General features: G+C 33.7%; 1 protein-coding gene across 4 annotated transcripts in view; it reads right to left on the bottom strand.

Annotated features, from left to right (window-relative positions):
• ARAP2 (ArfGAP with RhoGAP domain, ankyrin repeat and PH domain 2) overlaps positions 1-13,516 on the bottom strand; it is a 126,939-nt gene that overhangs the window by 101,756 nt on the left and 11,667 nt on the right. For all 4 annotated transcript variants that reach the window (XR_014317470.1, XR_014317471.1, XM_082760165.1 and 1 more), the window contains exons 3-7: positions 11,166-11,236; positions 10,059-10,138; positions 4,670-4,755; positions 3,585-3,935; positions 80-149 (exon numbers count right to left, since the gene is read on the bottom strand). Coding sequence is in view for 2 of the 4 variants with exons in the window: in XM_082760165.1 (XP_082616291.1) it covers positions 80-149; positions 3,585-3,935; positions 4,670-4,755; positions 10,059-10,138; positions 11,166-11,236 (658 nt within the window). In the remaining 2 variants the exon portion in view is untranslated. The remainder of the gene's footprint in view (positions 1-79; positions 150-3,584; positions 3,936-4,669; positions 4,756-10,058; positions 10,139-11,165; positions 11,237-13,516) is intronic.

Here is a 13,516-nt window from a genome sequence, read left to right as displayed (position 1 = left end):
ATATTTAAGACTCATTCATAATTATTTCTTTATCATGTATATTACACACATGCATTTTTGACCCAAACATGTCACTTACCTTTTCGTTATTGTAGTAAGAAATGCTGTCTCCATCAAATTTAACCCAGCGCTTCTGAAACATACGTTTGCTGTGAACCAAGAAGTAATACATTTAAAATTACAAACAACACTGGCTTTTAAGAATATCTCAAGCACAAACTAATGAGAAGTAAAAATCACATTTAGCCTCCTGTATTTGGGCCTAAACATTCTAGAAATTAAAATTTACACCTTTTTAAAAGGAGAATATTGATTTCAAATATAATAAACAATATCACTGGAGTTTTTATAATTTGGTGACTTCATGTTTGTATTTTTTTTTTAATCAAATATCCCCTCTCTTTCCCCTCCCCATCCTCTTTATCGTATCCAAAGTGACAAAGGAAAAAAGAGCTTTCAATAATGTACTTTTGCTTGAATCTAACAGGTATAAAGGATGAGAACAGGCTATTTTTACAGAAAGCAAAGGAATACTCTGAAAACAGAGCATACCTTTAAGTATTCAGAGCTCTTTAAGATCATTTGCAAAAAGGAAAGCTGAAAATCTGAAGTGACCATCTCACTGATAGGTCCATGAGAAGTTCATCCCTGTTTACATATTACAGTATGTAAACCATATCGAGTCAACCCCAGATGAGCACTCTCTTCCCTGACCAATGAATAAGAATCAGTCACACCAAATCATTCAACAACTACAATGTTAAAATTCATTATCAACCTCTGTCATCAGATCATTAATGAGAAGCTCATTTGATTACCTCAGTTTCCTGTTAATTTATGCTCTTTAAGAACCTCCTTAAAAAAATAAAAATAAATATATATATAAAATATGAACCTGAAGCAGTCCATCATGCTCATTAAAAATGTTGGCAGCCTGTTAGTTATCATCTATAAAAATTTAAATTCTAAGATGTATTAAACAAGTTAATTAAGCAAGAACAAGACACCTCTCTAACATCTCTTTTCCCAATGTTATTTCCTTTACTATTAAAAGAGAGCTCTGTTTTAGGATTAGGAGACTGCGATAGTTTATCAAAACTTCAATCAAATAGCAACTCTGGCTTAATTAACTTGTATTATATGACTACAATAAATCTTCATCTTTTCTGACCTGGAAAAGCCAATGTAGAATTTGTTTTCCATTAAAATATCAATAAACTTTGAGATGTTACAGAAAAGTGAACCTAAGTGCCATGTACAATGTAAACAAACTCAATGGCTTTACAACTTATAGTGAGTTCACTAAAAAGGAAAGCTGTACTTTAAATGCAGTTTACAGCAAATTAAGGAAACAGTGCATCTTCGTTCCCCTGAGGAGACACAAAATGCCAGGTGTAAATAACAGCTTTATAAAAAACAAAAAACAAAACAAAACAAAAAACGCACATTCAGCTGGCAGGGACTGAAATCACAGAATCATTTAGGTTGGAAGAGACCTCCAAGATTACCTAGTCCAACCTCTGGACTAACACTAACAAGTCCTGCACTAAACCATATCACTAAGTTCAACAAGGCAAGGCTTTAATGGCAAAACAAATTTTTTTTTTTTTTTTTTTTTTTTTTTGGTTTTTGGTTTTGTTTGTTTGTTTTTCTTTGGTCTGTTTCTTTAAGTCTTCGGGAATCTGAGAAATGGTATTGTAAGAAAGAAAAAAATAGCATTCATTAAACTGTTTAAAAACAAGACCTTGAAATTTAGCCAAGGAATATCACTGGTTTGAGGCTACTCATGCTGCAACTTTTCTACACAATCACTAAATTAAAAAAGATAATGAATTAGTTCCACCAAATATTAAAGTAATACATTCTCACTCAGTACTTCACCTAAACCCTTCACATTCAGTTTCAAACAGCACAGTATTAGTCATCTGGAATCTAGAACTGTATTTATTACTCCATTAGCTAACTGCCAAAACTGAGGTATTAAAAAAAGTCAAATTAAAAATTAAAGCTAACTGCAACTCTTCTGAGAAGAGAATACACTTCTTTTAGTTCCAAAAAAGGTAGCATAAACATATTATACTGGAGAAAAGACTATTTTGAGTCTATATACAATTAATCTTTGATTATTTACTAAAAGTAATAGTTGCTATTATTACTCTTAGTAATAATCCATGAAAGCTGAAACTTTTGAAACTCAATAAAAAGCACAAAACCAAAACATACAACTAGGTTTGTGCAGATTTTTGCCATTGCAGAATTTCAAACCAGATCTATTCCTCCTTGCTATTCAGCCTTAACAATACATCACAATAAAGCAAATAAATGAATAAATAAATAAATCTTTGTGAGTCAGAACTCTCAAAAAACAAATAAAAAAAAAAACAAACAGAAATTGCTATGTCACAGAGCTCCTTCCAGTGGGCTCAAACTAGAATGTATTCTCAAGCAATTTAATTCAATAACTTTTGTCAGTAAATTGAAAAAAATATAATTCCTATAATAGCGTAATTACGATTATTATAGCTGCAACTAATGAAAGGAAAGGCCAAACATTTTAATATCACCTTTCAAAGCAGCTAAACACGAAGTCCTAAGAACAAAGAATATAGAACTACTAAGTCTCAAGGAGAACAACAGTAAAAACATTAAAGAACTGAAGGACAAAAGCTTTAATTTCTAGATGCTAGTGAAATCAGAAATGGACTGGAAAAGTTAAATTGTGCCAACCTCTAAAATGCAGAGAGGCAATGAAGAAAATCATTAGAACAATTACAAAAGCAGAAATTACTGAAGAATTGTCTATTCAATTAGTTAAGGAGGTTAGAAGTATGTCAGAGTATACTATATCTACAAAGGGAAGATCTGATAATAGAGAGCTCTTAACTGTAACACAGTCTAAGAAAAGTGGGAATTTAAAATACGTTAACTTAAAGTAGAAGAAACTTTAAACAATAATAGCAATTAAACAAGAGCTTTTTAAAGCTACAAACATGATAAAGAATCTGTTTTCATTCTACTCTCTTTTTTATTTAAAATTTCAAAGTAAGACTTGTGCTCAGATTCCTCCATCAAAATTTAGGCACGTTGATAAACTAAAGCAGGAGACTATTCACCGTAGATACATGTCTACACTCAGAGCTTGATTTATATTCCTATGAGACTACACAACTCTGAAACCAATAGTGATTTCCAGTCAAGAAAACCACTATTTTATATGTTCACAGCTAAACCAGTAAAGCAAAATTTCAGAATCAGACCTTGGTTTTGCTCACTTTGTGGTCCACAGAAGAGCAGCAAAGATTCACAGATTGGAAATGTTGCTAGAAATTAATTCTCGATTAATTCTCGATTCACTACAGTTCATGAGTGGCAATCAACATTTTTAGTGAGAATATCTTTCCTGAGCATACTTCCTAAATAAACTTTAGGATAGGTAACAACATATCATTAAAATTGAGAACACAGAAGAAAAGCCCTGTGCTCTTGCAATAAAAGCAGTTCCCTTCTTCCCACCACAGTGACCAGAGTCTCTCATGCAAACATACATCTTTACAATTACACAGTAATCACCACAAATACCATACCCTTGTGGGGATAATTTATCCAGCCATCCTGCTTTAAGCTTCTTTACTGATGGCCCATAAAAACAAGCATACGGTGTTATTGATTCATTTGCAATCGAAGTTTGAGCTCCGTCAAATTGCCGAAAATCCATTTGTTCACTGATCAAGTGATTTGAATCTTCACTTCGGTTCCTACTACAAGATGAGTGGCTTTTGGCTTTATTTTTCTTTTTCTTTAAAGGTAAAGAACATTGATCCACAACAGAGTATACAGATTCACTTTCAAAATCTTCTGGTGCTAATGATTTGTTTTCCTGAGACACGGGTTTGTTTTTTGCACATTCCTTTGTCTTCTCATCCTGATTATGGGAACTAGAAAGAAAAAGTACACTTTAATCTGAGTGTACACAACAAAGTATCAATCAGAACAAACATTCTTAAGACATATTGCAAATGTGCTATAATATGTTTCATTTTTCAGATAACCACAGGCTGAGCTAAACACAATATATATCTTCAACCTATGACCTTAACTGAATCCTACATTCTAAATAGGGCTGGTAATGAGGTAACACCTGATGGTCGCTTTAAAAACCTGAACATTACGAAACTTCAAATTGAATTCTGCTTCTTCAGAAAACTAGCTTTATTCATTCTAAAGTTCTGGAGGATTTGCAGTATCATCTTGCTCTTCAGTCTCTCCCCCTTGTAAAGAATAAAGTAATTGTAATATGGAAAGAATTAAATGTTTTTATGTGTTTTGCTTGATTTTGAGTTTATTTTATTTTTTATGAGTAGACAGTATGAAAGCACTCAGAAATGGTTGTCTAAGAGACATAAGAGACAAGAGACATTCAAAAATAAAATGTGTCTTCCTGTGTGAAGAGAGGGACAAGACATCTCCCAAATCCACAAAACATTCTGAAGCTCAGATTAGATAGTTTTAGGAAAGTAACCTCCTATGAAATGATGTGTAAATAGATGGACAGATAAATAAACAAAGTCACAGCTGGTGACTACCTTTCGTAGGTAGAGCTCTACTTATTATATCACTAAATAATTATTTCCTCTTTAAATTTTAGATTTATCTATAACTTATTTAATACCATGAGTTCTTGTGAGAATAATGTTCTTCGTTCATTTCTAGATCTGATTTCTTTTCACAAACCAGGAGTTCATTTCCATGAAGTTCCTAGAAAATAAACATACCATAAAAAACATATGTAAATGAAATAGTAAGTTGTTTAAATTACTGTAGACAGAAATCACACACAAACAGACCAACTAGCAAAGATACACTTTTCCAAATTTTCTAGTAATATGCATCTGAAAGATTGTCTCAAGAAGTATTTTAAAGATGTTATTTTCAATATTTCCATTTTAATATTCAAAAATATTTGTGCATAGTCCAAAATACCTAAGACAAATAAATTAAAAAACAGTGCATAAAAAAATTACTACTCTGACTTTTATTTCTTGAAGCACAATTGAGTATTATTTTTACACTGAAATTTTCTAAGCTCAAGAGCCACAATTTACATGCATCTTAAGTATACCATTTATGATTTGCTACTGTTAGCCTATCTTTCATGTCAGTATTTCTCTGAATTAAATGTACAGCCTTCATGGTACAAATATAAAACAGGTAAATTCAAAATTCCTGCAGTAAGATTGCTAAACATATCTAGTATTTTCTTGCCAAGCTCTTCTTCCTAAAAGGCACATTTATGAATGTTTAGAAACCTTTATCACAAACTGTTTGGAGTGTACAAAATGTCAAGGTTAACACTGCTCAAGAACATTACACTCCATACTTTCTAAACTTGATCTGACAATCATACTGCATTAATAAGCTTCTCAAGTTTCATCTTTCTTCCTTTACAAAAAACAAACAAAAACGAACAGCTACATGCTTTATGACGGAAACAATTTAATTTACTCATTTAAACTTGGAAGTGTATGTCACAAAGCCGAAAAGAGGCAAAAAAAAAAAAAAAAAAAAAAAAAAGCAGATAAGCTTTCACAACTGTTGCTGATTTTTCTTCCCCCAGAAGAAAAATCTCATTTATATTTGAGGGCTGTGCCTAGGAAACATGAAAAGACAAGCTTAAAAAAGGGCATAGCTAAAAGCTGCATATTTGTACTCTGCAAAAAAAAAAAAAAAAAAAAATGGGGAAGATATAGGCTGCTGATAGGATAATCCTTAAGGAACATTTTGTCCTCCTCTGCCAATCAGAGAGCTTATTAAAAAAAAAAGAAACCCGCCCCCCCCCCAAAAAAAAAAAAACATAACAAAACAAAACAACACCTACACACACCACACACTATTAGCTATGTTGTAGCACCAAGGATTAGATGATGATAATGAAAAACACTCCTAGGTTTGCAAACAAACAAAAACAGAAAACTAACAAGCAACCTGTCTGCTACTTGCAAAATGCCTGAAACGCTCCTCACAAAAGGTGAGAAGGTGGCAGTATCACATTTTTATGCAGCAGCCAAGACACTGATGTCATCACCCAGGAAGCATCTTTAGGTTAGATACTAAACATTTTTACTCTATTATCTGCAGTTGCTCATCAGGATGCAACCCGAGGCTGCTCAGACAGATGAACCATACCCACTGTGTATGGGTACACAGCTGCACCTCCTGCTCACTCTCATGAACCATTATGATACCACTTTACAACCTGCCTTTGCCTGCTCTGCAATCTTCAGCACTTAGCCAAGTTCAGGGGACCCTGAGAACTTCCAAATAGCAATCAAGAGATGCATTTCTATTGCTGGCAAACTTTAAAATACAGAAAACTATAAATGAAGACAGGTTATGCAGACAGAGCTCTGTTCCCTCACAAAGACACAAACTTCACCCAAATTAAAGAAGGGAAGACATGTGTTGGTTACAGGATTACTTGTCAAGAACCTCAGACTCGAGACAATACAGAACTCCTATTTCACACCTCCTGCAACTGTCAGGTATTGTACAAAGGTAAGTAGCAGCACCATTTTCTCCTGCAGTCAGCTTCATAGAAGGAAGTATTTCTTGAAAGATGGGTGTATATATGTAGTATTTAAATGTATACTGTTCTTATGCAGAGGAAGCACCCGCCCTGAAGGAAGAAGTCCAGCTTCTAGATCATAGCCAGATGGAACTGCCTACTTGCAGCCCTTAAAAAAAAAACTCTCTACTTCTGATCAGGAAACATTCAGATGCATTTTTGTTAATTTTTTTCTAACAGTCAGTCTTGCCAGTCACAATGTGAAGTGAGGAAACCTGAATACTAAGAATTGTACTGGGACTACTGCCACATTAAATAGTCGATGCCATTCAGGACAAGCCTCTTCACTTGAAAGATACTGCCTTAGTCTTCTATTAAAGGCCATACAGTTTTATAACAGGGCTTTAAAGATAAGAATCCCTCCGGTTAAAATATTAAGAGTTCTTATTTTAGAGTTGCACAATTTGTAATCTGGCCAGCATTCCACAATACCACAACACGTAGGAGCTGACAGATTAAAACATGCATATTGAGTTCAGTAATCTAGTCTGAGAATCTACAGCAAGAAATAAAACTAATATTTCACTCTAGAGGCTTGAACTCAGAATTTCTTCACAGAAAAACTGAATTCCAATATACTTTACTCTTCAGCTGGACACAGCAATATATCAGCTGTGAAATGTTAGGGTTTTTATTTGTGCTATTTTTTGAATCAATAGAAAAGAAAAATGTTCCTTCTTCAGGTTGTCCCTTTAGGGCTTTCTGCTTCTAGCCGTCTTTCTTCCTCACTTAAGTCTAAGGCATACTTTCTTTATGCCCTTCATTCCCCATTCTCTCATGCTGACTTACCTCTAGTCTGTAGTGACTCATTACCTGTTTCTAGACACTCCCTTTATAAAAACCTGTAGAAGCTTTTACTTTGTTACACCAATGAAACAGGAAGAAGGTTAATGGCCAACTTCTAACCACCTAGAACAAGCTTCATTTAGTCAGCATTACAATTTGCTGTTTTCTTGAATACAGATTAACTATATTCTCATATGAGGTTATTTTTAAAAGGAAGCAACAGTTACTAAAGTCTCAAACACTTTACAGTGTTATCAAAACTTCCTTATTTGTTCCTAGGATACCTGATACTAGGGAAAAAAAAATTGAAAATTAAATATCTTGGGACCTTTGTTTTACAGTTCTGCTTTATGACCTTTGTCTGCAATTATGTTCTAATGGAAGCAAACTATGAAGTTTCCAACTAGCATGTGATTTATCAAATAAAAAAAATACTTGTTTACTTACATGAACATGATGATTAAAATCTAAATCTTCAGATCAGAGAAAGCATGTTCTAATATCCTGCTTTAATTGAGATTCTACAGCCAGCAGAAATAATAACTCTGTTTCAAGCAGTTAATCTAGCTTAACAGAATGGTATTTTTTCTATTGGGTGGCTTTATAAGATTGCAAACAAACTTCCTGGGTATGCCGTATTATAAGCAGCAACTCCAATAAAATATATAGAAAAACTTTAATAAGTAACAACAAGGACAGAAAACTTTTTCTGGAAAAACCTGCTTATGCCATTGTACTAATTGCAAAGCAGCTCAACTTTGAATTTGTAAAGACATTTTAATAATTGGCACAGACAAGACTATGCATTAGGAAAGAAAAGGAGCTCAGAAGTAATCTATACACAAAAGGTATGTAACAAGAAACAGAAGGAGAAACATCATGAATTTATGCCCACCTCCTTAAAAAGTCAACAATGAAAAACAAAAAGCCATGATTCCAAAGAGAAGACAGTACACGTGAAAAATAAAAGTTCATTTTTATTCTTCTAAAAACACTTCCACTAGAAGATGCAATTTAAGCCATTTATTTTCAATGCACAATTCTTAAATTCATACTGGGGAAAAAAAAAAATAAATTATAGGCACCTGTTTTGAAAGTTACTAGTCAAATAGTTTTGATTTTAGTGAATAATTTGGAGTAGTTGAAAAGGAGAAACTTTAGAGTGAAGACCAGATAAGAAACTAAGAATTACCTACTGTTTTCCCTAAGTCAGTGGCTTGAGATCAGCTGGAACAAGGATAAGCAAACAAAGAAGCAACAATTCCTGAGTGAGAATCAAGAGCTGGCATTCACAGCATTTGGTGGATGCCTCACTAAGCTACTTCACCTCTTGGACCTCCACATGATTCAGAAGTCTGTCCACATACCATCTAAGACATTCACAGTTCAATTACCAACCTCAACAAAAGCGTTCATGTCAGAGAATCCTGCAACAAAAGTGACTTACTGTGTATATAGCAAGTCTGGAAACTGTGAAAAATACCAGAATTCCTGAGAACTTTCATATATAGGAATTTTAAAATGTGTATGGCTGAAAGTGACTATTAGATCAACTAAGCTAATGTATAAGCTGCTTTCTTTGGTTGTCCACCAGCCAGATGCCCAGTCTTGATATTGAATTATCAGAAGAGAGAAAAGCCACTTTCCCCCTTACTAGTCAGTTTTAATGGTTATAACCCCACTTAACCTCTTTTAGACACAAAGTATTACAATATACCACTGTACTTAAGAAGGTACAAGGAAGGCATCAAGGTAGTCTGCAAATGCCTATAACTGACTGTTTTCCATTTGATATGGCAGCATCTAGGTCGGGGCAGAAAAGTCAATTATGTCTCCTACTTTTTTTTTTTTAAAAAAAAAAAAAAAAAAGCAGAGCCTCCTATTACTATTGAACAGTACAAAGCATATCTCAAGATTAAGAAAAGTCACTAGTCCCTACATATTTACACTACTGTCATGGTTTTGGCTAGGACAGAGTTAATTTTCTTTGTAGAGGCTCATACCATTTTGTGTTTTGGACTTCTGATGAAAACAGTAGTGATAACACATGAATGTTTCTAGTTGTTGCAGTGTAGTGCTCACACAGAGCCAAGGTCTTTTCTGCTTCTCATGATACCCTGCCAGTAAGGAGACTGGGGGTGCACCAGGAACTGAGAAGGGAAACAGCCAGGACAGCTGGCCCAGACTGACCAAAGCGATGTTCCGTATCATACGGTGTCATGCTCAGCAATAACAGTTGGGGGAAAGAGGGAGGAAGAGGTAGACATTCAGAATGATGGCATTTATCTCCCCGAAAAGCATTATGAGCTCTACTTTTCCAGAAATAGCTGAACATCTGCCTGCTGATGGCAACTAGTGAATGCATTCCTTGTTTTGCTTTGCTCACACATGAAACTTTTGCTTTAAGTGGTAAAGTGAGTTCTCACACTTTTTACCTTTACAGTTCTGTTCCCTATGCCACCTACAGAGAGTATGTAAGTACGGTGCTTAGCTACCTGCTGGGATTAAATCACAACTATAAAACTTGTGCATATACCTAAGAAGACAAGAAAGATACTGAGAACCAAAAGAGAATAAAAAAGAATTAATGGCAGTACACAATACATAACATGAAGATATAAACCATTTATATCCAGACTTCTCAACTTACCTTAGCATCTTGAAGGTTGTCCCAAAAAAAGGTTTCTCCATACGGAGATATGATGGGTGGCTTTTCTTCTGTGAAAGTTTCTTAAAGTAAAAAATAACCAGTCACATATTGTCATACTCCATTATTGTACTGATATAATCAACAAGGGATACAAGTTTTCTGTTTCTGATTTTCCTGCCCTCCTCAAAATGAATAAATATTGAAGAACAAGAAACAATTCCTCATTTATAACTGAAACACACTTTCTTAGAAATTTATACTTTTACACTGATCTACTTATATCTAGCTATAGTTTTGCTATATCTAGTATAGTATATCAATATAGTTGCAGTTTTATACTGCATCTTTTCACTAGCATCTTATTTGGATATAGCTTGCATATAAGTATCATCTTCTTTCCTAATCTGCCTATCAAGTTAAAAAAAACAAAAAACAAAAAACTTTTGTCATATACTCTTGGGATCAATAGTTCCACTGTCTTTTATTCTGACTTTAAAAAACAAAAGCAAAGGAAACAAAAAAACACCTAATTTCTGCTCAATTTTCATTTCATCACCAATTATTTGCTTGAAATTAATATGTATAGCTTCAAACTTCTAGTGTTTAAAATAATTTATTTTTTTTTAAACGTCACTGACTGAAACTGTGCAAGACTGAATTAAATAGTTTACTGGAAGAAGTTACCAATTTATTTCCCGTTATTTCCTGGGGCTCTGATTACTCACTAACAAATGAAGATGCATTAGTCAGAAATACTCTTCTTACAGTCTTCAAGAAAAAATCGATTCTGCTTTAAAAAAAAATGCATACCATCTTGAAAATTCAACATATTGTATTTAAAAAAAATATGTTAAATTACGTTTACAGACAATATTTTGTAATTTTCATGCTATTAGCTCGTAAACAAGAACTAAGTAAAACGTAGAAGTGGTTACGTGCTCTGCTATTATGTACATCACACTTTTTTCATACTTGCCAGATACCCAGTATTTCTTAAAATGGCAAGTCAACACTTGCTCAACAAAAAACGAGGTTAGACCTCAGTTTTTTGTTTGAGGTTTCTTTGTCTCAGTATTCAAGATCTAAGTACCAGCATGCTTAACTCACTTTTTTGTGAAGCTTGCCTCCCAGCACAAGGTACATTTGTAAGATCCACATTCTTTCTTTTCTGAAGGGAGCTTGAACAAAACAGAGCACAAAATGAAAATATTAAGTGAAATTTCCCAAAAATGGAGCATGGAGCAAAGACATCTTATGCAGGTAAACAAAGTATTACAACTACATGCAAATGTAGAAATAGTCAATTTTAAGTCTTAGAAAAGTCTTCTGACTGAATTTAAAATATCCAACATTCTTTCTTTCTCTCTTCATGATGCTGAATACTTCACTGATCATAACACACACATTCAGATTTTTTTGTTTTGTTTTGAATGCCTTAACATACATTTAGACCTCTGGGAAGCATGGGGATCCCGCTTCTTCCCCCATCCTCTACCATCTCTTCTACTTCACATTCAATACCAACAAATGCATTGAAAAAAACAGCATAGTATCAAAGCCAAATCTTCAATACTGAGCTCTAAGCACAGAGCCTAGGCATCCAGACAAAGCAGATGCCTTGGACCACTGAAAAAAAAAAAAAGTGCTGAAAATTTTTAATTCCCAATCATTATTTTCTTTTTCCCCTAATAAACTTTCAATCTGAGACATAAATGACATTTCTTTGATACCACCTGCGCCTATGACTGTGCATTTTGTAGATATGCAAGAATGTATTCCCACACACAGGAGAAAAATTACTTTTTTTATTGGTGTTATGCTAGCTCCTAAGTATTTCAGGGATTCCATGTACAGAGGTACATTTCTGCTGGAAAAATCATGTTTTCATTATTATTACTGAGATTTCAGGCTAATGCAGCAGCTTTTGAATAACAGAATAGGAGAAAATACATCTGAAGTAGTACATTTCTAACCCATCTTCACTGCTGCAGCAGTCTGTTTTCAGTCTGCTTTCAATCAAACTGATTTCACCTGTTAACACAAGTAATTAGTAATTTCTCTTCTTTATATCATTTTCTCCACTTGAAATATCAGCGATACAGATCCTTGTGCATCATTACAGAATACTCATTGATTCATAAGTGCTATAAAAAAGATCCTTTAAGCTTTTTCTAAGAGTTTTCAGATTCTCCATCTTTCAAAGCCAAAGATAAATGTTTTAATAAAAATATCAATATATCTGATTTTCATTTCCCCACTAGACTTATTGGTGAATTTTATGTCTTTAAGGTTTGTTATGCTCAAAACTCCAGAAATACCACCCCACGACATCCAAATTGAATAACTCTACATTACAGGCTGATGTTTCCCTATGACAAGAAAGCATATGTTTATGAACTACAATTTTGTATCATTTTCAATCTATGCCTCTATTTGCCCCAAGGAAATTGCTGAATTAAATTCAATATGGAAGCTGCACTTTGAAATAACAAGTACCTTTACAAATTTTATCCCGGTTGTATTAATTATGTTTCTTGATGGTATTTTGTAAGATCCGATTCTCAGAAAACATAGGATGAGTTTGCCCAGTTGAAGTGGATCATGGCCTAGCTCCATACATCGTAACTGCTCACTCTTCTAATTACAAAAACTACATAGCACTGTGTTCCTTCATGTGTCTTACTAAAATTGATGTAGCTACAATCTTTTGAAGTTACATTAGCAAATTAACTTCATGCATTTGTACTAACCCGGAATGCTTACAAATAAATACATAAATAGAAATAATATTTTTCAACAGAGACAGGATTTGTATGTTGTTTTTAAGGGTACTAATAGCATTAATATGAATTTGAGAGGGACAGATAATCAGCTTTGACTAAAAGAGATTTTAAACTGATGGTTTTCTTCCCTATGTAAAACAGTGAGTGAAAGGCTTAGTTTCAGAGTGGAAGGATTTAAAAGTGGGCAGTGGTAATAGCAATGAGTCACGAGTAATACTGGTAAACTCATCAGGAAACGTGAAATGATAAAGCAACTTATAAAGACCTGCTTTTTTTTGTTTGTTTGTTTGTTTGTATTAAGTGTCTACGCGTATATGCTCCATACAAAGTAAGAAAACCTGTTAAAAATATGAACTGCAGGGTGTTCCCCCCACCCACTCCCCAAATAAATTTTTTTTTTGGTCATTTTAGGAATGGGAAGTTTTACCTTATGTCAAGTAAAAACTACCTCAATAAATACTTAAAATAGCTTACTCTGAATATCTGCTTGAGAGATTAAATATAACAAAAAATAGAGTGCAAGAGGACAATATTTGTCATCCTTGTCAATTGTTGTACAAAATAAATTCCTACATTAAATGACAGAAAAATAAAGAAGACTTATTTGGGGGCAAAAAAGACCAAAACCAAAAAAAAAAAAAAAAAAAAAAGACAAACGAAAACCAAACAAAAATC

The sequence above is a fragment of the Aythya marila genome, assembly GCF_965140915.1.
Source record: "Aythya marila genome assembly, chromosome: 4".
NCBI classification, from domain to species: domain Eukaryota; kingdom Metazoa; phylum Chordata; class Aves; order Anseriformes; family Anatidae; genus Aythya; species Aythya marila.
This window is presented reverse-complemented; position numbering and strand designations above follow the sequence as displayed.